Genomic DNA, 26462 nt, shown 5'->3' with positions numbered 1-26462 from the left:
AAGAATTTTATCCACCCACCAATTTTCAAAGAAAATTGTTCCTTTGTGTTACTAGAACATATAGGTTTGTTTTAATCTTGAATATCTCACAAAAGATCCTCCTACAGCAAAGCAAGCTGGAGCATCATTTGTAACAAACAATTTCATGTACTTACGGAGGAGAAATTAAATCACCTGCTGACCCATCAGCATTAGTATTCTTTAAAGATCGTGCAACTCACTAGTATTAGACAAAGATTGTTTGGTTATTCATATTTTCTGCTTCAGTTGCATCGAGTCTGAATAATCGTTAGGTTGCAAAACTTGGATATATCCCTCCCCACCAAAGTAACAGTATGACAAAATGAGCAGTGCTTCCATCAGACCTCACAACTTCCACTATCTTTTGTATTTTCCACATCAATTATGTTTTACTGGAAAATAACCTACTTCCATCAGTGCAACTCAGTACCCGATTACAGTTAAATTTCTTTCATAATAGCATAGAGAAACAGGGCCTTAAAAGCAGCAGAAAACGAAATGTTCGTGAAGTGAGTGAAGTGAGTACAGTGACTGAACCAGCTGGTTCAAAGAAGTTGCTCAGACCACGATAAGCAGCACCAAAAAACCCCTATCTGTAGAATATTTTCTGTTAAAACCCATCACGTAGCATCTCCAAAAGAGGGCCTGATAACACTACTGTGTTTTTCATGACCAGGATTTAAGTTTCTGAGTGGTATTTTATTATTTAGAAAGCATAAACTGCAGGATAAAATACACTTGTAGTAATTTAACCAAATAAGCTACCTTTAAAAAACATGGTTTGATTGTGACCACAGGGAAAATTCTTACAGCATGAGGCTATAAACTCCAATTTCTAAGAGCTGCATTTTAGTCCTACAGAATAACAGTGTTTATGTGTGTTAACTTTTCCTGAGACCAACTAACCCAACTAAACCCAACAAAACACTTCACAGTAGTGAACACAGCCCAAAGCACTGTAGAGGAGCTTTTCATATGTTAAAATAAAAAGCGAATATGAATGCTTCTAACTTTCCCCAAAATAATGCACTGATTTGCTGGTTTGAGGACATAACTTCAAAGTTTGTTTTCCAATAGGAAACATAGGGCAGGTCCAGGTAAAAAGCAAATTACAGGAGTATGGCAGAGTGACAAGTGCACAATGCAAGCTGGGTTTCTGGAAGCTGTGAATCACCTGCATGATGATGTGATCAATAAGCCTGGCATTTTTGTGCATCTTTCAGGTGTACATTGCCATATCTCTGGATTTCTCTATTTTGCCCTGTTAATGCATTCTGAACTGAAGCTTTTAATAGCAGAAGTGATCTCAGAGAGTCATGGTTACAGAATCTGCAGTGAGGGGAATTACACTGGTAGTTTTTAGAAGACCTTTTTTTCCAGAAAATTCTGCAATGCACCACAATGGTATAAATGACACATTTTGAGTATGACACACATATTTGCCAATATTTCTAAAAATACATGAAATACCTGGGCACAAATAAGCCTGTAGACCCTTTACCGTTGTGTTGCATTCTTGCATATGTAAAACAAAATTGGAGATCTGGCTCTTCAGAAGCTGACAAAACAGACCCCCTAAACAAACAAACACACACACAAGCCAAAAAAGATGGGTTAGGGTTGTTCAAGCCTGCCTAAACTGCAGTTCTTTACAATCACCACAAATCCACAGCCATGGGTTGCTGTCTGACATTACCTTCACTTTGGAACTGATTTTCACCTTACACCTATGGGGAGAGGTCAGAGGAGCAAAAGTGAGCAGGAGCTTCTTCCAGTTGCACAGAGCTTGTTCACAGAGCTTGTCACATCTCAGAAACTGATTAATTCCTCTAAGGTGATGCAAGCACCCCTGTGCCCTGTGGGAGGCAGAGCCCAGGAGGGCAGCTTCCTGCCCTGGGAGGGTGTAGGGGACCATGCTGTGACCTGCATATCCAGCAGTGCCCAGGAGGTAGAAGATGAGCCCCTCTGTGTCCTGGGGGAAGGCAATGACTCACACCTCCAGCTTAAACCAGACAGTGGAAGAAGTGGAAGAAGCTCACACCTCGGTGGGGACAAGAGCCACACCACCAGCTGCATCCATGAGGTGGAAGCACCTCTGTAACCCTTTGGGGAAGCAGAGGACCAGGTCCTGAGCTTCACCTCCAGTCCACAATGCTGCCATGTCTCTCATGAGCACTGTGTAGCAGCCATGTGCAGCTCCAGCTCTGCCTGGGGTACGGATGGTGAGAAAGTCATTCTGCCTACAAGACTGGCAGCCAACTGTCAATTTGAAAAACACAGTAAATACTTCACATATGTGTCACTTCAGGGATGTTCAACTCCAGATCTTAGTTTTAGTCTGCCTGGCAATGCTTATTCTAACCATATTTTAAAATGTTTTCATGTCATGAAACGGATTTTAGAAGATAACACTCAAGGTGATTGTGACATCCTCTGAGCTCTTGAGCATGAACCTAAAAGCCTGGTTTCTCAAAGGACAAATTCCACATACCATATCCAAAGTCAACACAAGAAATCACAGCTGAGCACATTTATGGCAGGGATGCTGCTGGGCACAGACTCGGGAGGCTGCATTTGGAATCTCTTGCAGTTTCAAGTCTCTCTGCAGGCCCTGGCACAGGAGCACAGCACTCGAGGATGTTGCATCCTGATCACTGCTGTGAACGGAGGGAATGGGATTTTTGCCACCATGCTCTGTCCTGCCTGTCAAAACAGCTTTGTCTGGAAGCTGCACAATGGAGAACGTCAGCACAGACCTAGGAGCAGAGCCACAGAATTGCTGTGCAGAATGAGTGGAGGGTAGGAAACATTGCAATACATGCAATGAAAGGTGGGTAGCTTGTTAAATGCTAGCAAAAATTATTTCAAGGCCTTTACACTTTTACCATCAATACAATAAAACCCCCAAGAGTTTTAGAGGTAGTTTGCATTAAACAGCAAAATAAACTGTTTAGAGATTTCTTAGTGAAGCAATTTCCTCAGTGAAGAAATTTGGTATCCAAAGAAATGTTTTTTAGAAGGGAACTCTAACATATGCCTGAACAATTAATATGAGATTTGATTAAAATATCTGCCTGCCTAGCAGACAGATTAAAAGAAAACCTTATTCCAGAACTTATCATAGGTTTTACAGGAGGCAGTATCTTCTTCACCATAGCCTCCAGAGAAGCCCAAAAACCAGAAAAGAAGAATACTTGAAACCAAGCAAATAAAACAACAAATCCAAAGGATTTGTTCAGCAGTATGCACTGACTGAACTGGCACAGGGTCTAACAGCAGAGATAGTATTCCATAGAAATATTGGCAGAAAGCTGAGAATAAGATGTTCAGAAAAAAGATACCAGGGGGAAAAAATAAAAAAGAGAGAGATGAGTGGTTTTTTTTGATGATGAGCTGAAGACGTTTAAAGCTGGATACAAATCACCTCGTCTGTCTATACTGAAAGCAATGACCGGCACTTACCAGGCAATAAAGAAACGTTACCAATAATCACATGGAAAGACTTTACACTCCAAGGTGAACCAGAGAATCCACAGTGTTACAAGTCTAGATGCAAGACTTCCAATCCTGGAGGATAGGACAGTATTTGCTCTGCTCACACTATTCTGCTGTTCTCTCCTGTCAAGCACTGTCTCCCTCTCTGGCCCCCAGCAGTTTCCAGTCCTTCCTCCCACCTTCCCTTCCCAAGGCTCCTGGTCCAAAGCTGCTGTCCAAACCACTCTGCTGTGTTGCGTATCAGGTTCCCACGAGCTTCACCTCCACAAAGATCATGATGCCTTGCCAAGCTGCTGCAGGACTTGGCAGGCTTCTTCTGGAACAAATTCCAAATTATCTCTGCACAGGAATTCACCTCTGGAATCTCTGTGTCCTAAAGCCTGCCTGCCCAATACCAGTCAGAGCTGTCAGAAGCTAGTAGAAGCAGACAACAAATACTCACTTCTAAATCAACTGCAAGAGTCAAAAGACTAAAGTGCTACCTCTCCTAACCTACTCTGTCAAAGGCTTAAAACCCATGCATGTCTTATGATGATAACACAAAACATCTAAATTCAAAGGGTCCCCACTTGGAAAATAAACACTGCATGGCCTTTTGCCCTTTCTCACATGGTTCTGCTGCTCTGGATTACTGACACTTGTCCACATTAGCTAAGAGCTTTCAAAGTCATGTCAGGATACATTTCACAAACACCTTTCCAGCAGCAACCCCCTACAGCTCTGCTAACGCAGCACTGCTGGATGAGTTCCCTTAAACCAGCATTAAGTGTTGTGTGGTTGGTGCCACAGATTGATCTGGTTTGCGGAGTTTGCCTTCTCTGCATTGAAAGAAGAAATACTTCATTCCTCACCCTTCCCAGTGAAATTTAAATGGCTGTACTAACACAAAGATCATACACTGCTGCCTGCTCTATGTTCCAATTACAAACAGGATTCTCCCCATTTCATGCTACAAGCTCATCTATACAGGTACTGCTTGAAAGAAAACAAAACATTTCTGTATTGGCAGAAGGAGGGAGCAAAATTACAAGACTTCCAAAGTAGCCTAGGCCATTGGTATGATTTGTACAGCAGGAAATCCCACATTTCTAAAATGTGTATTTACATGGTGTTTGGTAGACTGAGAGAAAATGTGATTTGCTCACACACCAATTTAAAATAATCTATTACTTCAGTGGGATTTTACCTGAGATACAGTATGCTCTTAGTCAGAAAAAAACCCCAAGGAAATTATTAGGGAATCCCAAAGCTGTTAATGTAAAACTAGATATAAAAGTCCATTTCTGCCTCTGAGCTAAGCATCTCTCAGAACAGCCTTATAGATACCTGCTCTAATATTTCTAACCTCAGCTATTCTAGGTCTTTAGAAACTCCATTCCACTCTCCATCATTATAAACCACATCATACACTCCTAAATATATTAATGATTCTGTTCTCACCTATACTAGGCCACATCAGATATATTTTCTACACACTAACAAATCAATGATACCAGATTACAAATAATTAAGAGGTTTTTTACATTAAAAAAACCCAACACTCTTTTCCCCATGCTGAACACTTGTGAGCTGTACCATAGTTCTAAATGTGACTCAATGCTATACGAAGAACAATGGTGACAAACTGTATAAAACCGCGGCAGTGATCGATGGTACTTTACACAATATCTGCTTTTCAGTAGCAGCATTCTGAGAGTGAAAAACTGCTTGCACAGTACCAAGCCTTGTACCAGTTCGTGGGAGTTACTACCATTAAAAAAAGAAAGAAAGAAAATACAAGAATTCACAAACTTTATTTTGCTATTTGAGTACGTATAAAGTCACTTCTCATGTGATGAAGAAAGCTTGGTCAGCAAAAAGAGCTGTTAGTTCTGAAGACTAAAATGGCAGTATGATTGAGCTACACAGTATTTCAACAAGCAAGAAAGGCTATAAACATGTTTTTCCCAAGTGTACTTAGGTACGTTTCTCTCAATCCACCCGGCAAGCATGAGAGTGAGTAAAACCACCACTTCTAGAAAAGTTTACAAAGAGCCTAAGAGCAACTCAGTGGGTTACACCAGAAGGACTGTCATAGGGCAGCACTGTATACAGAAGATGCACACAGCACACAGTCCTGGTTACCCTAACTTAGGATGCAGCCCTGGGGAGGCAGGTGATACCATGCCTGCTTTTTGCAGGCAGATTGCTCCACTGTGCCCAAGGCCGCCAGAAGTCACATTGGAGCCCTCAGCACCATGCTCACTCCAGCCACCAAACCTGACTAATGCCTGGCTTGGTGCTGCACTGACCTGGGACTGGCAGCCTCCAGCTGGCACTTTCCTGGGTGCAGCAGCCCTGTGTCTGCTGGCAAAAGGCTCAGCAATTCATGGTTCTGGGCCTGTGTGTGCAGGAGCACCATGCACAGGCCATTTCAGAAATAAACAAAACAACTCTGCCTTGGTTTTCTCAGCAGGAAGTTTTCATTTTTCTGCCTCCTAGGAAGCTGTGCAGACAACTGACAGAAGGTAGAAAGTGCTCCAAAGACAGGAAAAAAAGCTGTGTTAATCTTATCTCTGAAAATAAAAATTCATTTATTTCCCAGGTAAGTGCTGTAAGAGAATTTCTGCAGCCACAAATTGTGAGTGGCAAAATGAGAAGTCTTTCATATTCACAGTCTGTGGTATCCCAGAAAGTTACTCAGCATCCTTTGAAATAAGTAAATAATGCAATCTGTTTATAAAATCTTTGCAACTTGGTTCGGTTCTCAATATAGGATGCAATCCATTGTAGAGAACCATGGACTTAACTTATCCTGAGAAAACAGGATAACCAGGACAGTCTGACAAAGGGGTGCCACAGGCTGCAGAAGTCAAATGTGCTGGAAGTAGCAGGAAACTGCCTGTGCCTCCAGATTTGTGTTCATGCTCTACAAGGTTTTTTTTTTTTCTCCCCACTGAAAGCCTGAAGTACTGGAATCAGGGATAAAACAAAAATACAAAGGAGAAAAAAATCTAACTCCATCTATAGTAACTGTGAAGAACAGTAGGAAAAACACATGGCTCAAGGATACATTTCCAGGTCCCAAGTGCATGAGCAGGCTCTGCAGCCTCTTCCCACTCGTCTGTGACTTCCCTGTCCCTGTTCAAGGTCAGCTCTAGCCCAGGTTCAGACTGCCAGGAGACAGCTGGGATGAGAAAAAAGCCTGTGGGGATCCTCCCAGGTGGCTGGGCTTGTGTCTCCCCCACGGTGGGACCTGCCAGGACTGACAGCCCTCGCTGCTCCCCTTGCTGGGTGCCTGCCTGACCGGCCTTCCTCGCTGTCACCCTGGTCCCAGCTCATCCCCACGCTGGGCAGGCCACTCCTGTTGCTCCCCAACAGCATGAAAGCATCAAGCTGTGAGAAGCAAATGCACTTAATTTTGAACTCTCATTTATTATCTTTGGCCTATTACAGGAGGGATTGAACCTCCAGGGTATCTCCTTCAGCAGTAAAGAAAGCCCACTGCAGACAGTATTGCCTGAGAAACAGAAGCGAAACAAAAAAGAAAGAAAAAAACAAATGCATGCAGATTAACAGACCAAGATACATTTCATAAAAATAAGAAAATAAGTAGTTCATGATAGGACAAAAACTTGCACTTGCAAAAGTCTCAGCTCTGACTGCTTGCCTTTCAGAAAGTGTCATAAAGAGGCATTTACTGAAACAAATCCCCTTCTTCCCACCCACATCTCCTGACAATTCTTTCAGTGACAATAAATAAGACAGGTCTATCACTCAGCCCATTTTCGATTTCTTAATCTTCTATTCTGGCAAGGAAAATATTTCTCACATACCTGAAAGGAATAAAATTAAGGCCCATATTCTTTGCAGGGGGCTGACACAACTTAGTTGAAATCAGCAATTGACAAATTATCCTACACTTCTACTGATGGCACAAGCAACATGTTGCAATCCATATTAAAAAAAAAGAGAAAAAACAATAGAGGATAACTTGATGTGGAGCTAGACCATGACATTATCTGAGCATTTATTCTTTTTCATATACATCTAATTTGATACAGTCTGACTAGATGATTGCAAGTTGAAGTCATGCTGCTTACATCTTTCTCTCATTGCCGGGTCTGCCACACATAATAAAAAGTGTCAGGCTTTCCAAATACAGTAAAAGTTAACTGACAGAGTAGTTCACACTTAATTAGTGCATACTTTGTGCAGTCCTTAGAAGCTGCACGGGGCTAGCTAAATGATAACTACCATTATCATCATCACAACTAACCAGCAGATAAAACTGCATCATCTTCAGCTATTACTCTTCTGCTTGCACTGCAGTATAGACCTGCTTTTTAAAAAAAATTATTTTGACTGGTATTTAGGTCAGTGGGAGCCACTTGAACTTTCGTGAGTGGCAGGACACCCAGACCAGTTCACAGGAACTTTAGCATAATTGGGTGGATGTACAACCTGTGTACCAAAGATATATGTCCAAGATTATCCAAAAAAAAAGCATCTGTATAGCTCTAAGTCAGCATGGATTCACAGGCAAGTGAGACCTACTTAATGAACAAACTATTAAGTTTTGTAAGCAGAATCCTTTTGTTAGCACTATTCTGCATGCACACGTACAGATATCTGATGTAATTAGCAAAAGCCAGCTTAAGTGGTGACGGAATAAAGGCAATTCCCTCAATAAATATAAACCCTTAACAAATGAATAAATGTCAGGAAAAGGCAAGGGTGGATGTACTGCAATGCAGAGGCACCACACCCCTGGAGAGTGCACCAGGTTACCTTCTGACAGTGCGGTTTCGCATGTGGCCATACACAGTTTCTCCAGCAACATCTACACAAACATGAGCATTAGTAACTCTGAGGTACCAGCAGCATTAAGCCTGCAGAAGGGCTAGTAACTAGATCAAATATGCTTTAAATGGTAGCCAGAAGAGGAATTGACATGAAAATGAAATACATTTAGAAGGATCAGTGATTCCATGAAAGAAATTTATCCAGACTGTCTTTCATGTTTTGTAACACAAAACAGATCAAGCAAGGCTTTGCTTCTGAAAAACACAACATTCAATGAATACCATGGCACTTGAATGCTGACTGGAGAGATGTCAGTGATACCAGAGAAGCAGTGTCTTTTCTTCCTCCACCAAAACACTGTTTGCCCTACACAATAGCTAAAAAGTCTTTAAAAAATGGCTGAGTGGAACTCTTTTACCTCCTACCAAGGATATGTATCATGGACTATGTGCTTCATCTGCCTTACAGGAATTACACAGTATATCGATTCAGAACTATGCTGATCAACCCTTGGGAAACACTATCACATTGTCAAAGCATTCCTTAGCCCTTCCTGCATCTATTTTACACAAATTGAAAATCTGTGTAACACACAATCTCCGAAGAACTAAGAGGCAGCCTTAGCCGTACCCCAAATGGCCTGAAAAACAGTCTGTTCTTTTTGTTTGCTCATACCAGATGCATTCTAGTGGTATAGCTGTGCCCCTGCTATGTGTCAGGATGTGAATTATGACATCCTCTGTCACCCAGCCTGCTCAGAATGGTTTTTCTGTCACGGGAACATAGACACAAAGGTGTGGAAGGGGAAAGCAAAGGGACTGTAAGCACACGAATACAGGAAAAAGCCAGGACCTAGCCCTAGGAGAGATGGAAAATGTTGCTGGGTTATGTCGCAGCATACAATGGAATGTGTTCACCCAAAGCAATTTAAAAGTGAGTGGTCTCCAAAAGTGAAATTAAGTATCTTTGTTGTGTGGTTACTGCCCCAAAATACCTTCCTTTTTGAAGAAAACCTTTGTTGTCAAATTGCTTTTTAGGGCAAACAAATTACTAGGAAGACAAATTCAGCCTTGTCATGGGTATGACCAGGTTGTTTTGGCAGTTAAGTCTAATGGAAATCTAAAGCAAACAAGCCAAATGTGCAGCCACTCTACTTTGGAATTAGGCTTTGTTTGAAATGGGGTGGGGAAAGGAGGTGGCAATAAAGCAGTGGCTGTCAAATTCTGCTTTTGGACTATTACTGCAAATTTAACCAACCAATGCAAACAGATTACAATGAGCCCAAAAAGAATTTAAAAGCAGAAGCAAAAATCAAATTAGTGCTTAGCCAAGTGGAACTGGATGTTACAGACAGCTGCTGTTTAAGAATATGTGTCCATTTATCCATCTTGCTTGGCTGTCCCCCAGTGTGTTCTTACAAAACACACACAGCTAGGGGCACTACTGCCAGCCAAACTGGAAAGGTTCAGTGGTGTCAGTATTTTGCCTGTCAGGTTAAAGCTCACATGCAGTCTGGCATCGGGTATTTTGACCTTCAGCTCCTGCAAAAGAACCCCCAAACCCTGTCCAAACTTCCAAATGCCAACAGTTGTTTTACACTTCAGGGTTCCCAGAACATGGTATTGACAGTGTTCATTACTAACACTTGCATGGACCAGATTTTTCTAGTCCTTCCCTTCCATTTACAATTTTTCCTTTGAGACTGAGCTGTGAATGTGAAAATGCTTTAGGATATTCTGCAGAGCTCACCACTGTGCTTAGTGTTCTTTATTACTTACAATACACTCAGGTCATGATCTTTGTCATAATTTTTCCAGAGTATTTAAAATTCCCTTCAGGTATTTCAGAAAATCCACCCACAACGTGCAAATTGCCTGCTTAAGAATTTTATGTCTGCTTCTTGTTTTCTACCAGTTTCATACTCTTAATAGAGAGGGTAATATGCTATCAATTTATCATGCACATTCATCTGGTTTTTGTTTTGTTTTGCTTGGTTGTTTTTTAAATCTGAAGCAAGATACTAATCCATGGTACTCAAAATAATTAAGAGAAAGGAGAAAAGGTCAGCAGTAGATTCAGACATTCAAAATACTTGACTCCATAAACAAAATCTCAGTGGGACCCTGAGACAACTGGCTTTGCTAAATACCCTCTGCAAGATAAAACCAGAACAGCTTTCCCACCTTCCCGTTCTTCCCTGGGACCACAGCTGGAACATTCACTGATACTCAACATTTAAAAATCAAAAAAGAAAATATCTAAGTTACTTTAAATTGACCCTTAGCATATGGACCTTTTTTATGCAGCAATTTGTTGCTATCTAAATAACCACTTGCTTTTGGACTCATTATCATATACTTTCTGCTCCACCAGGAGAAAATAAGACGGCAAAGGGAGAAATGTGTGCATCTTTTACTCAGCAGGAATATCAAATCAAGTGTCAAATTTACACATTCCCATTTCCAGCCTCTGGCCCTCCAATGATGTAAAATCTAACAAACTGTGTGTGCTTCCTGATTATAAGCAGCTCAAAGCCAACCATCGCAGCCTATTCTACTGGGATGAGCTGAAAGCAGTAGGAAGAGCTCATGAGATTCTAGACACAGTAATTGGTCAGATCTGAAATCCAGGGCTAAGACTTCTTCCCTTTCCTAAAAAGTACAGACAAACCTGAAGTTATAGATGAATACTACAAATACAAAAGTAAAAATAAGTTTCTTATGCTGACAGCATTAAGCTAATTAGCAGGGAGAAAAGGGGAAAAAGAAACTCAGCAACAAACCAGTAGAACTCTATGATGAGACTATAAATATTACATTGAGGCCCACTTCAGTAGCTGAGAACTAGCAGTTTTGCTAAAGATCATATGTTTTTTCCCCTGAGATTTTAACAGGGCATGGGCACTGCACCAGCAAAACCATAAACACCAGATCTTAATTATAAATTAATGCAATTTATAATCTTCAACTTTTATTCTTCTTCATCTAGAATGAAAAGATTAGGTAATATGAACATCCCAGAGAACACAGAATATATGTATTTGTATTTTTTCTGCTGCTGTGCAACACTTGTGTGCCATACAAATACTTGTTTGCACACACACATGCACAACATAAGAAAACCTCAGCTTTGTTACTAGTTTTCAAATTCAAAGAAAAGACAAGACATCCTCTTGCTGAATATGTCTCAGTCTTGACTAGAATTTGTTATTACAGCAGAATGGCCTCAGCAGCCCTGAGCAATGCTATTATGCCAGGTCATCTCATCAGTATTCATTTGTGCAAGGCTGGAATATTCGCTGATATGTGGCTTGCAGTGTCCCACATTCAACACCTACAAATCAAAAAAGGAAACATCTAAATTACTTTAAATTGATCCTTTTTCATCCCCCTTTTTTCTTTTTCTGATGACCAGGGATGCAAGAAAACAGATAGACTGGCTAATATTGTTTAGAATATTTGCAGTAACATGCAGGTTAATCATCAAGAAGCTCACCAGAAGGAGAACTTTGTGTGTTTGTCAGTAGAGAAGCTGGTAGAAAGCAGCTGAAGGAGTGACTCCTGGTAGTAAAGGAGGACCATGAAGAGGAGAAGAGGAAAAGGAAGAAAAGGAATGAACCAGCCAGATGGAAGGATGCAAACGCAGCTAAAGGTCTGGCAGAAAGAAATGGATCAGCAGGTGAGAAGAAAATGTGGTGAGAAAAACACAGGGAAAAAAAGACTGGTGGTAAGCAGAAGCAGACAGCAGCAGTAAAATAGAGTAGTCACACAGGAGGAATCAGTCACAGTAAAAAGGAAGACCACTGGGCTGGAGAAATGACCTGGAGCATAAGGAAAGCACAGTCCATAGTACAAGTTCTGTTTACATCAGGAGGATCTTTAAACTGCTTTAAGGAAAAGCAAGAATGCCAGACGAGATTGGGGGGCAAGAGGGGGGGAAGTTTAAAAAAAAAAAAGCACCAGGCAGGCTAAAACACAAAAAAATTCTGAACATTTATTTCTGCACCACCCTATTCCACTAAAATCAGGGATCTGGCACAGATCAGGCTGCATTTCTTGACTGCCAAACCGGTTTAGTTTGAGATAGTAACAAGGTAACATAAACTCTCGACTTTCCTCCTCAGAAATCACGGCAACCAGTGATCCTATTGTGCTTTGTTATTGCATAATTGTTAAAGAAATGCTTTCCGATGCCCTGTGAGAGGGGGTACTATCTCGAAAGCTCAAAGGGATTGTTCATTTGATCACTAAGCACAGTGTTATTCCAACCACTCATGCACGCAGAGAATGCCTCTATTCTTATGCTCCCCTGAGAGCTGAGATCATCTGAGATATGTCGGCTACCACATATAAAGGCTGAGGTAGAACTGCTGGCAGGACATTTTAAGTGAAGTATTTTCACAGACCTGGAACTTCTCTTCTGCCTTTTCGGATGAACTCGCTGACCACTGGGCTAATCTAAAAGGTGTGAGGATACAAGCAATCCTTTACTTAAGAGTTCCAGGCTCGAGACCTTGTGTGCTGAATGGGGAAGCAGTTCTAAGAATGACAAAACAGATACAGATGTGTTTCTAATCCCCATTCCATCTGTCTCTCCCCAAAGCCGTTGGCAGAAACCTAAAAGTGCATTTGATCCAAGGTTCTTAGCACAAGCAGATACTAACATATGAGGAAAAAAAACCAAAACGCCCCCCCCAACCCCCCTCCCCAAAAACCTCCCAAAAAGCCACACTCCAAAGCACAAGGAAAACCCCTCCACTCAAAACCCAAACACTAGACTAAGCAGCTGTGCACAAAGATAATGTAATTAGGAAAGAATAAGGTTATTCCATTCTTCACTGTTCTACCATCTCCTATACAAGATTTATTTCTTATCTCTTAAATTTTGTTTTATAATATTTCATTCAAGCCACATCCTTGTGATGCACTTTCATGATTCCTGAATTGCTTTGTTGAAAACATTAAGTTGTTTACCAGTAATCTCAAAAATGAGATGCTCAGCCTCTTACCCACAGGTAAGTTAATAAAAAAATAAACCAAACCCCAAACAACAAAACAAACCACCTCTGATTCACACCACTTTTAGCACAAGCAGCATATAAGCAAGAACTCCAATTGGTACTATGTGCTAAAATCTACAGATAATTATACACTTTCCAGCTTACACTTCAGAGAGACAAGGAAATTGCCTTTGCATCTCCACTGTGTGCACAGTACTGTTCTCTGAATTAACACACAAACCAGCACAGGAATTAAACAGATGAATGTACAGAGCATGAAAGGACATAAATATGCTTTATCAAATTCCTCCCCCTAATCCAAGCTGCAATTTTATCTTCCCCTCTGTGGAAGACACAGCTTACTAGCATGGTTCCTAATTTTTGTGTATAAATAACGTCCTTAAAATAAATGCACTATTGCAACCACAACATTTTAAGGAGATCTGAAATGTTATAAAACCCTACACTCAATACAAATTAACTGCAATTTTCAGAAAGATGTGACCTCATTAGCAATTCTACAAAGAAGAAATGTTAGGATATTTCACTCAGATGAAAATGCCACTATTTGCACAGATTTTTTATTTAACATTATAGGTAACAAAAAAATACAACTTTCCATCATCCTGAGAACCTCCAGATCCCTTTTTATTCTCTAATTAAAATAGAAAATTAAACAACTAAATAAAAATACCAGAACTATCAAATATTTACATATTTCCTCAATGAAAATGAATCTGCTAAATTAGAGGGGTTATATTTTTATTTAAATCAGGATATTGAATTACGAATCTTGCCTTTAAAAAAATACATGTCTTTATATTGCAGTGTTGCATCACAATTATGTCAACACAAACAGACTAATAGAGAGGAAGGAGAAAAGGCTCTAATTCTAAATAGCTCCCTATGTCAAACTATCTTATATTCTGACTTTTCTCACAATTCATTCCTGATAAAGAACATGATTATAATACTCTGAAAATACACAGGGAGTTGACTAGAAAAGCTAGGTATTTGAACATGCCAGTAGTGGTGGGGTGACACAATGACTAGCCAAAGCAGTGGGTGATTTTAAATAACATGCTGGTTTCAAGACATTCACTTCTGTTTTCTTGAGGGGCCAGCTCCACAGCTTTCTTTTTCTTATTTTCTTTTTTATCTTGAAATTAATTTGCAGGAACATTTCAGTCTCAGAAATCCTCTAATAGGTACATTTAGGTAGAGCTAAAAAGGGTCCTTTTACACGAGAACTAAGAAAATACAGTAGAAAAGGTCTCATATTTTCACTGCAGGAGACATTTTTAATCAGCACATACGTTACACAAAAAAACTCTGTGGGTGGCAAAAGTGTAACTCAGAAACCAGAAAGATATTTGCCCTTCTTCATAATTATTCAAAACTGAACAACAAATTACAAGTCAATATAGAAAGATTGTTGGGCTGGAGAGAGGAATAATTTAAAGGCTTGCCTTCGGGGAGCAGTCACTAGCAGAGCTGTATTGCTACAAGTATGACTCTGCAGCTGTAACTCTGTCAAGAGCAGCAACAGCATTGAGAGAGGCTGCTAATGAAGCACACATCCCCACAGAATAATTGTGCTGTTGAGATTCTGCTACTGAGTTTACCCACGTAGAACAGGTTTCATTGTGAAACCGAAGTTTGTCTGCAAAATCTAGAGCAATTTGGTTCTTGTCTTACAGTTAAGAGCAAAATACTGCTTGGTGTAAAAGCAGTCTGACTGGCAAGGAAACACCTACTCTCAGAAACAGGAATTGGCAGTAACACATGCAGAGCAACCTTCTTATGGTCTGATGTTTATAGATCAATAGGCTCAGTGAGGTCCAGTCCTCGACTGGGTGCTCCTGCAGTATGAATTGTAACTGAAATAATGCTGGCAGTGAGTCTGCATTTGGACATTGGTACTTTAGTAACAGAGGGAAAAACACCCTGTGCACCATGAAAATAATGAGAGCAGCTGAAAAGGTAAAAGAAAAATCCCAAGCATGAATATATTTAGAAATCTCAACTCCCAGGCTTCTCACTTTCAGAAAATTGCTCAGTTCAATCTCACTGACCACTCCAATCCACATCCTGAAAACAGGCCACTATATATAAATTACTACAATCAGGTGAGCACTGATTTTAAGATAGATGCCAGATTTATTGTTGCTGGCATATGGAAACAGAAGTCACATCTCTCTGCTGGAGCCTGGGGGAATTTATCATCAAGGGAAAAGTCACAAACAGTTATTTTGCTCAGTCTTCTGATTCTCACTTTAAGCCCAGATCCACCAAAGTATCTTGGTCAAAATCTGGATAGTATTTCAAAATGTTAATGCATGTTCCTAATTCTGATGAAATTTAGTGAAGTTCCTCAATTAATTTTCACTTATTATTCTCCCTCTCTAGGCTATGCAGCTCATGATAATGTTGGCCAGCCACTGATCTGTCAAAGCAAGGGTGGAAAAATTTGGTGGAAAAGGAAGAGGGAAGCTCTTATTTTTCAGGGATCTCAACAGTTTGTGGTTTTGGTTTTTATTTCAAGCAAAATCATTCAGGAATCTTGAAACAAATTTGCCTTCAGATCTTCATATCAGAATTATATATTCCAAAACAGAGCAGTAAAATTATTTCAAGAAATTTTGGCAAATATATCAAAATAAATAAACGTTCAGAATTTATATTTAATGCTGACTAGGGCACTCAGGCTTGTTGTATAATTAGTATCCAGACATCTATTGCCTATTTTGTAGTAGATTTCCTATGCTGACAAATGCAGAAGGAAAGTGATACTACAGTAATAAAATCTGGAGACCAAACAAGAGGGTCTCGTGGTCATTTTAAGGATGGCCTGTTTAGATACAAGACTGAACATGATACACAAAACAAAGGACAGCCTGAAAGTAAGGGAACAGAGTAACACTACAGCCTGCTCCTGCCATAGCCTTACCTTAAAAAATGAAATACTTGCATATTTTACACCTGATGAATAGGTGAAGCAACAGGTGAAAAAAAGGGGACAAAAATTTACCATGTCTATAGCTAATCCTGCCCAAAAAGGCTTTCTAAAGAATTCAGTTCACTCATGACAATAAATGTCACAACTGCAATTAAAACTTGGCCCATTCACTTCAGAATAGAATTATCTACTCCTATTTGACTTTGGGCTGCACAACATCAGTAGATCAGAAAATGGAAATATGTGCCTGCCTGAAGCTGCCCCAGTGGCACGCTTGATGCCTGATGTGAAAGACAGCTACCTCAAACCTGCTGGCTGAGCTGACGACTTCAGGTACTACAGATCAGCATCTTCCTCAGTAGGAACTTGGGTATAACCATAATCTTGGTAGGAACTCAGGCATAACCACTGCATGGCTCCATTAAAATCAGCAGAGTTGCTGTGTTGAAGAAGCAGGAGGTCCCATCAAGGCAAACAGAGACACCACATCCTGAGAAACATTCAGGGAAGCAGGCCTATTTCAAAGGAATCATTTGTGAAATGTCAAGTATTTCTTTTAGAAGCATCAATATTTTAATTTTGTCTCCACTGAGTCCAATGAAATGAAGTCTATTTATTGTAACATAACATGGTGGCTTAGTTAAGTGTCCAAAACCTATCACTTTTGTTTCAAGAGCCCATTCATCTACTTTTCTACGAGCAAAGGTTAAAAGAAAATCCTATTACAGATACTTCAGAACACAAATGAGAACTGTTGTGGATTTCTTTTATATGTTGACTCTTTCTATTGAAGTCACTTGAGATAAACTTATTTAGAATTATTTCTTAACAGTCCAAGCATATGTTTAAGCAACTGAGTTTAGTCTTTAAAATTCTGATTTTTACTGCAGTCCTCCTGCAGTAGATTAATATGATGCACAGAAGAAATTTTAAGATGCTACAGAAAGAACCAAAAAGAAAAGAAGAATTCACAATGGATGACAACTACTAGAAGTCACTCAAACTAATTTAAAGTTGCTGTTTTGATGGAAATACTTTGTATCTAAAAATGGTTCCTTCTAATTAAGTGGGACTATTAAAGGGACTAGAAAAGGCCAAGCTTTTCATTGGCAACAGGGAAGGGAAGCATAGGGAAGGCTCTAGAGAGGGTGCCTGCTCTGAACAGCACTGGAAATAAAGAGCAGCATTATCATGGCTGTTCTCTGCTCCTTGCAAGGCTTGTGAGCGACTGCAGTCTTGTCGCCACCAGGATGTTTCTGTACAAGTACCAGTGTGTGCACACCAGTAAATACTAGTCCTTTTCACTTCTATTTTCCTCATCAAAAATGGATTATCTCAGATGTGAATTTCTGCTCTGTTCCTCCTTGTCAGCACTTAAAGGGCCACTGTCCCACCCCTGAAACTGAGCTATTGCACAAGTGCTGCTGAGCTATGTGTTTGAAGGAGTTAAGCCAAACCACAGGCAGCCTTCTCGAACAAATGCGTAACAGAAAGCCATAGGTTCAAGTACGGGTTGGATTTCCTGCCTGACAGGGTACTGGAGCCCTGGAGCTTCACAGAGCTCCAGAGTACAGCGATGGCAGTGCCAAGGGGAAACTGACACATGCCAAGCCCTGCAAATTTTCATTCACTTGTTCAAATGCTGTGCATTCCTTCTTGCTTTCACTCTCCACCACCAGCAGAGTCATTTTCAGTCTTGTGGACACAGTTGCAAATGCCACGCACGAGGCTGAAGCCCAATTCAGCACCGGAATAAAAATATTTTGTCAGGGTCACCACCAAAACAGCTTGCATAGCGTGTTTACAATAGCTGTCACTCTCTACTTTCATAATCCTTCACGGTGGGCTTCTTGCTGCTTGGCTTTCCTTCCAGAGCTACACCCACCGCACACCCAGGCTGATATTTTCACAGAACTGCTGCTGGACAAGAGGATGCAGCTACAGTGGCTCTCTCCCTGCCCTTCCATACTCTTTGGGCATCAACCTGAACATAAGAAAATCCACAGGTTTTTCCACACTCCAGCCTGATCCTTTAATATTGGAAGGACAAGTCAATGGATTTTTGATTTTTAAGCTCAATTCACTATCTTTATAGTTTTGGCAAAGTCAATAGAGCTTATCACAATATCATGAGTGAACATGACTTAAAGGGGGGCGTGAGTGGGAAGCGTCATTAAGAATCCAACCCAGAATTTCTTAGGCCCATCAGATCCTGGCAAGGAATTGGAATTTCACCTGTTTCACAGCACACTGGAGGGGAAGCATCAACTTAGCACTGACCTACAGTATTTATGAGGGCAAGATGTTTACCTCTGTATCCCCTTTTTACCTCGATTTCTGTCTTCTGCATTCAGATAAGAAAAAATCTGGGTTTGTATATGTCTTTCATGATGTGTGCTATGGGCAGCCTAATGGAGGCCAGACACACAACTAGAGGTAACTATGGGGTGCAGACCATCAGCAAAGAGCCTCTTTCAAACCGGGGTAACTGACTGCTTAAAGTCTGAGGAGAATCCATTGTTTTTGTACAATTTTTGCAACAGGACATTATTCTGGCTCAAATCAGGTATTATGGATTTTATCCAGGAATTACATAATGAAATTCCATAGTTTCTATTATGCAGGAAGCCAAAGTTGATGACTTTCGTATTACTTATTTTTTTAAAGACACAGAAGTGTTATCAATCTTAGCTGTTGTTTTCATATTCTCCTAACGTATGGACAAAAACTCCTTCTAGTTCTCTTCTAGCCACTGCATTAAAAAGTGAGTCATGTTGTAATTAAACTTTAACAACAACATCTGTTTCAGCTAACCCGACAGAAGAGCGGTTGGCCCACAGAGAACTATTCTGCTGCTTCTTTCACTCAAACCAGAACTGAGTGGTTATTCAGCCTCAACAAAATTGGAAACGGGACAACAGCAACATTTCAGCTCCTTTCCCCAAAATAAGGATCTTTCAGAAGCACTTTTAATTCATTTACAGATAAAATCCTGCCTTAACCCAACTGGATGGTACATAAGAATCAGTGACAGAGAACACTAAGGACTTCTGTGCACACAGAATACTCTCTTGGGCTGCAGCCTGCTAACAGGACAAAGATAATAAAACACACTGGGAAAGGAGTAATTTGTTTCATGGCTAGCTAATTAACCATAGGCCTCAAATCACCATCCAGCAACATGTGACATTAGACCACCCTTCTCCATCCTCACTTTTACAATTGGATACCATGCTTGTTCTGGGTAACAATAGGATGGTAAATGCCTATTGTGCTGCCCTCCATCTTGCATACAGACTCACTCTTACTGAATAAACAAGGGGGGAAAAAATCACCAGCTCCTGTACATTGTATAGCAAGCATTAAAATCATGAATAAGTCATTTATTGTTAATGTGCTGATTAATTACAGCAAGCACAGCCCACCACTGCTAAAAATGCAGCAGGCATTGCTGTCTCAACTCCACGCCTATGCTAACCACCCAAGTAACAAATCCAGTCCCTGTGATATTAGGAAAATCCAGACCTCTGTTTTACATGTTGCTTGCATGTGGTACACACAAGAAAAAAATAAGAAAAATCGTACCAAATCAGAGTTGTTAAAATGCCCTTAAGTGCTTGTGCACTAATTTTGCAGCAAACATCAATGGCATACTAAAGGTAATCTTGAAGACTTAGTTGATGCTACTGTAGGACATTACATTACTTAATTAAAGGCATATTAACTAATTAGGTGTCCAAGAGCTACTGTTACTGTTTAAAGCACCAGACTGCTGCCAGGAAATAAATAATGTTTGAATGCTACTGTTAAATAAAGAAAATCCATAAAAATGAGCCATAACCAAACCAATTACAGAACTAATAGAGAAGTTGCAAATATCTATACATTATAAAAAGCTTCAAACTTTAAAATAACAAAACATCCCACCAGTTGGCCAGCTGCTGCCTCTGGACTCCTATAGGTCTCTTTCCACCTCAGCACTTCTCCAATATTCATCTTCGCTTGCCCATATGCAAAAACTACACATTGTTTGCAAAAACCACTTTATGATATGTGAGATACACAAGTTTCAGCCCTTTCCCTAAAATAAAGATCTGCAGGTGGGCATAAAATACCACACCAAAAAGGGAAAGCTGTGAGCTGTACCTCTGAGACCCAACAATTGCATAAAAAATAGCAAGTGGGTTTTTTTATTAAAATGTAAATCTATTCTTTCCATCTCAGAAAGCTAATCCAGGGTTGCTGTTGTAATTTTGATAAACCAGTGGTCTCTGGATGAAAGCAGACAGGCCAAGTCTTGCAAGAAACCAGGAAAAGGAAAGAAGGCTAGGGAAAGTGGAAATAGGTGGATAGCTGGAAAACCAGAATCATTACTTAGCTTATAATGAAAACCGACAGGACACTAAATTCCCCCATTTGCCTCTCAGGCAAGAGGAGATAACTGCACCATGGTAATAACACCTATTTTAGGACCATTTGCTGTCCCACCAGATTGATTTTTTTTGTGTGTAAGCTTGCCATTATTTTGCATTAATGTCATAGCTTGTATTCCACAATTGATTGTGTTTACAATGAAAGAAGCTTCCCAGTAAGGTCACTGAACTGCAATAACCTTCAGCTTTTAGCCAGCTCTTGACAGGACTGCATCACCTCCTGATAAAGGCATTGTGCCTTCCAGCTCCTCCCTTCACATTCTGCCCCCTCTCTTTCTTAAGCAAGAATCAAAAAGCAAAAATAGGTACAAGAAGAGTGAAATCCTTACAGATGTAACATTCAAAAACATATATATTCCCACCTCTATAAGTATATTCTATAAGACCAGAATACAAATTCTCTCATTTTCCCAGACAAATTTTATAGACCATCAGTAAATCCTCAGATAAAGAAAAAAACTCAACCAGAACAACCCCACAACCAAAGAACCCAAACTGGCATTCAATACACAGCATCCAAAAGTTCCCATGTTTGGATGCAGTGGGACTATGTTAAGGCAGACCAACAGTGAGTGTGACTAGGTCTGTCAAACCACTACAGATGGAAGTCTCACAGAGAGAGGAGCTCTTCATCCCACGTGGGTTTACACAACTCCCAACAGGACATTCTGTGTGGGACACAGCAGCAGGCATCAGCATAAGCAAGAATTGGGGTGAGTCAGGGCCACCGTGGAATTGTGCTGAATGTACATTTTCTTGCTCTATCGCTGAGCTCTGCACACAAAAAGATACATCAAGAGGTACCCAGTACTGCAATTTGAAACAGCAGAATGGCAGATGGTGCTGAAAAAGCCCTACAACAGGATCTCTCCTCTTAGAGGGGAAAAAAAATGTGTTCATTTTGCCTCTTTTTAGTAAAAAAACCCAGAGAACAAACAAACCAAAAACCAAAGCCAACCAAACAAAAAACTCACACCAAAAACAAATAACCAAAGCACAAAACCCCACCACCAAACCCAAACAACAACAAAAACCCAACACCTCACAGTACAACTTTAGGCGCACAGCATGGATCCCTGGAAAGCTCTAAGCCAGAAGAAAAATGGCCACATCCAGATACGAGCTTAGACCTGATCGACAAGATAGAAAGAAAATGAAGCTTCCTGTTTGACAAGATCAAGTCTTACTCTATCTTCCTAAGGAAGATGTTTTTTTACTATGAGGGTGGTAAAACACTGGAGCAGGTTACTCACAGAGGTGGTGGATGCCCCATCCCTAGACACAGTCAAGCTGAGGTTGGACAGGGTTCTGAGCAACCTGATTTGGTTCAAGATGTCCCTGCCCATGGCAGGGGATTAGGACCACATGGCCTTCAAAGGTCCCTTCCAACTCAAAATATTCTATGATTCTATGACAAAAAGTTAGCACACTTGACTTTCTTTTCCATCAGAAAGGGGAATATATTGTTAATATACAACAGTCCTCCCAAGGAAAAATCTTGCTTGTAATTTTATGCTAGTTCAACCCTATGGAAAAAAAAGTATAAAGTGTAATTAAAAATCTGCATTTGTCATTTTCCAGGTTAATGTAATAGGGGCTAAACCAAAGAAAGAAAGATCCAGTCATCCCAGTGGTCAGAACGAAAGGCAGATTTCCCCCCTGCTTCTGCCTGACAGTTGTAGCGTAGCATTGGATCAAATAAACTTCAGAAAATAATCTCTGGAAGTAAGGTGAAGAGTCCCCTCCTGATCCATTGCCTTAAATGCATAGCACCATACCCAGCAATTTCCTTCTTTCCCCTGGACTGTAATTCACAATCCTTTTCTGACTACATACTGGTTGCAACAGAGACCATGTTGACTACGTGCAAGTTCAACAGAAGTTTGTAGCAAGCAAGACATTCTAGCTCCACATCACAGATGCATATTCAGTATATATCAGACAACAGAACTCTGTTGGATGCCACAAGAAAATCCTTTCAAAGGGCAAACAAAACTAACTCTTGTCAATTCAGAATTTCATAGTTGCAAATGCCATCACTGTGATGTCTTTTCTCTCCCATGCCCTTACCCTTCTGCTTCATTTCTCCATTCCATCTTCCTGTATAAAAAGTTCATTGCCTTTGAGAATTACCTGTCTGAAACACAAGACACACCTGACTCATTTGCTTGTTTCATAAAGCAGCTGGTACGATGTGGCTTCATTGTTCGCAAGGCCATTTCATTTATACCCCAGTAAAACCCCAAATATTAAAGAGAAATGCAAAAAAGCCTTCTGGAATGGTAATTCCCAAATCCAACCCACAGAGAGAAGAACAACAGGAAAAGTATGACATTTATGTGTGTTCACAAGTGGCCCTTTGCAGTAGTGGATCAAACCTTGCTTGAATCTACAAAGTATGCTACCAGGTCTAGCAGACTTGAAAGAGAACCCCACACTTGGCTCCTTACCACCGTGATGTTTTCAATCAATAATAACATGTTTGCCTCCAAAACTGGATCCAGCTGATAGGGACTGCAGAAACCACATTTACTCTGAAAGGAAGCATTTTCAAAAAAACCCTGACATATTCAAATGGTACAGCTTCACCAGGTATCTTCTGTATAACAATTCTTAGCAACTGCATCTATTCCATGCTGTCCACAGCAGAGAAAGTTCCCGTATCCTGAGAAGTCATTACTGTCACCTGGTGCACGCCAACACTAACCTCGGAGAGTGGGGAGACAAGCACAAATCAAGAGATTTCTGTCTCCTTTGCTGCAGAGCCTTGGACCTGGCAGTCCAGGCGCCCTGGTGGCTGCCAGGGCCTGGCAGCTGCTGCCACCGGGTGGCTCAGCGCAGAGGGACAGCCAGCGCTGTCGGGGGACACGGCTCGTCCCAGCGCCTGCTGCGCGCCCACGCACCAGGACAGAAAAGGCAGGCGGCTCTCAAGGGATGCTGCCCCGCTTCAAAGGGGGCTCAGAGGCTGTGTCAGGCTCCTCTGCTGCCTGTGCTAACCTTTCTGTAGGGGGTGGCACTGTCCAGAGAAAGCTGGGGGAAGGGATGTCTGGGGAAAATAGTAAATAAGTCACAGAAGATAGTAATCTCTGTGAAAAGGGAAGACACTGCACCTGCTCAAAGAGACTGGAGGCTATTAAAAATTCTTCAGAAGAGGGATTCTAGTCAAAGCTGGAGCTATGAATTAACCAACTATTGGTGCATACTTGATGCTTGGTATAATTAGCATCACTGGGGAAAAAGAAGAAAGAAATGAGGGATAGCTTGAAATAGATCAAGCCAGAGTGAGCAGGATCTCTAATCATTTAAGTCACAGAACAACAAATAACTCATCTAGGGAAAACTGCTTCAAGCTTATCCTTTATCCCTGTAAGACGTAATAGAGTATTTTAAGAAATTGTCCAGAACTGCAGGGAAAGGCACACACAGCAGTCATTCTCAAGACACAAAACTTGTATCTGTCAAAATATTCTCCCTGATCCTTACTACAGTGATTTCACTTGCACCTTCAGTCCACTTTGATTTCCTCATTTGACCAGGGTAAAAGAAGATTACAGACTCCATTTGCACCATACTTCCTCTTTTTTTCTCCCCCATTTTGACCTTATCTTAAAATCAAAAAAACCCACACCAGACTGTCATTTGCAAAGTGGTAGGAGGGTTGATATAAGATACTGCAGTCTGACTGTTTTGGGGTTGGAAAAAAATTTTCCTCCTTGTTATGTCGAGTTATCAAAGGTTGATCAGTGTCTTATCTCAGATAACCAGTTCAGTTCACAGATTTGGAACATGGAAATATTTAGCAGTTTGTTAGTAAATTATTAGCTTTAAAGACCATATAGCATACTGCATGTTGACTTTCTTCAATTAGTAAAAGAATGTGTTGATACAGAGTATGGATCATTGGATGTTGAGTTTAAACCTACCAACAGTGAATTCCACGGTTAATTCCCATCTCTAGACTCACAGTTCCCACGTGGACCACAGGCTTGACTAACTACTGGGTTATCTCACTGGTACATGGGAGCAGTGATCACAGTATACAAATGTTTAAATGCTTGAGATTTTGCTGGCAGAAAGAGGCAGATGGAGATCTCCTTGCTTTGCTGTCTCCATCATTCTTGCAGAAAGAAAACGAAAGCTCTGCTCTGAGAAAGGACACAGCTTGAGATGCACATTACACTGTGCCATGGGGCTTTCTAACCAGTAATACTGGATCTACTGCAAATAATTGGCAGAGCAAATAGCGAGGAAATGAGGTAATAGCCTCAGCACCCACTTAATAAAGCTGAAAGCTAGTTCTAAAGTCCACTGGTGGATTCATCAGACACTAGCACTATGTGATCAGTGTTGGAAACATTCATGCCAGGAATTCAGGCTCATGTGCCAATCACACTATATTATCTCACTGAGAAAAGATGAATTGAAACAAAACCAGTTTAAATGATTTCCATATATAGTGAAAAAGACTAATTATCCATGCTCCATTCCTTTTGTACTTTGAAAGAAAAAAAAATCGTTACTGTATTTAAAAATATTTCGCTCATCCAAAAGTTTTCAAGCTAGTCATCCTTAGTAACATCCACATGACCAGCCTTCCCCTAACCTCTCCTGCATTAATGTTAAGACTACTGCTTCTTTATTGGAGTTCTATTAGCATAAAATCAACCTAAAGTTGTAATAATAAAGTTTCCCTCATCAGGAAAACTTTCGTCGCCCAGCCGGTGTTTGGGCACAGGAACAGGTTCTGCAGGCAAGTGCTCATAGCAAGTGCTCAAGCCTGACAGAGTTCAAGAAGAGTCTGGACAATTCTCTTAGGCATATGGTGTGATTCTTGAGGTGTCCTGTGCAGGGCCAGGAGTTGGACTTAATAGTTCTGATGGATTCCTTCCAACTCAGCATATTCTATGATTCTAAGATTCCTGGTCTCTTTTCCAAAACTTAATGCAGAAGAAAAGGTCAAATGTGGCTTTCAGATTAAATAATAAAACTATCAGCAAAACCTCTATGGAGAGCAGGAAAGGGATTCACTGAAAAATACCAAGACAAGTTCATTTAAAACCTAGGCCTCCAAGAATTCTCAAAGGTCATCCAGTCTATCCTTCTGGCACAAGATGATTACATCAGCTTAGACAGTTACTTGTCTAACCTGTTTTTCAAGACCTGCAATGATGAATCTGCACACTTTCCAGATGATGTATCACAATGCTTTAGTATTTGTTTCTGTATTTCCCTTCCTGACATTTGATCACATCTTTCTTTTTGCAGTTTTAAGAATTCACTGCTTTTCCTGTCCATTATGGATGGAGAAAAGCTTATATTCCCTTACTGCATAAACCTTTAATTTTGCTGAACACTTGGATTCAATCTTTCTTCTCCTCAGAGATTATTTGTTTCAGACTGTTGATCGCTCTTTGTTTTCTTCTTGGTCCTCTCCTCCATCTTTCTTCCAGGTCTCTGTGGGACTGTACAGCCTGCACTCAAATACTGCACACCAACATTAAGTAGATCACTAGCACTTTGTGGGAATTCTCTTTGTACTAACACATCAAATAACATTTTCCACTTGTCCTAGTAACTCACCAAATACTTCATTATCCTCTGAAGACTGCTGTGTTAGTCTGGCTGCTTTTGGACTCTCCTTAGCTGCTTCCTCCACCTTGGTTTCAGCATTCTGTAAAACAAACATTTACTGAGATTAGTTCTCCTTTTATAGCTCTCAAACAGAAACACTCTTCAAACTTTTAAATTATATTCTTAATTACAGAATCAT

At 40.5% G+C, this 26462-nt stretch overlaps 1 protein-coding gene across 2 annotated transcripts in view; it reads right to left on the bottom strand.

Moving 5' to 3' along the window:
- Nucleotides 1–26462, bottom strand: part of LOC104685804 (myelin basic protein) — an 84029-nt gene that overhangs the window by 26518 nt on the left and 31049 nt on the right. For both annotated transcript variants that reach the window (XM_010393828.4, XM_010393829.3), the window contains exon 2: nucleotides 26273–26363. In XM_010393828.4, the coding sequence (XP_010392130.1) occupies nucleotides 26273–26363 (91 nt within the window). The remainder of the gene's footprint in view (nucleotides 1–26272; nucleotides 26364–26462) is intronic.

Source organism: Corvus cornix, chromosome 2 (assembly GCF_000738735.6).
Source record: "Corvus cornix cornix isolate S_Up_H32 chromosome 2, ASM73873v5, whole genome shotgun sequence".
Classification (NCBI taxonomy): Eukaryota; Metazoa; Chordata; class Aves; order Passeriformes; family Corvidae; genus Corvus; species Corvus cornix.
Note: the sequence above shows the minus strand (reverse complement) of the source record. Positions and strands in the feature narration are given on the sequence as shown.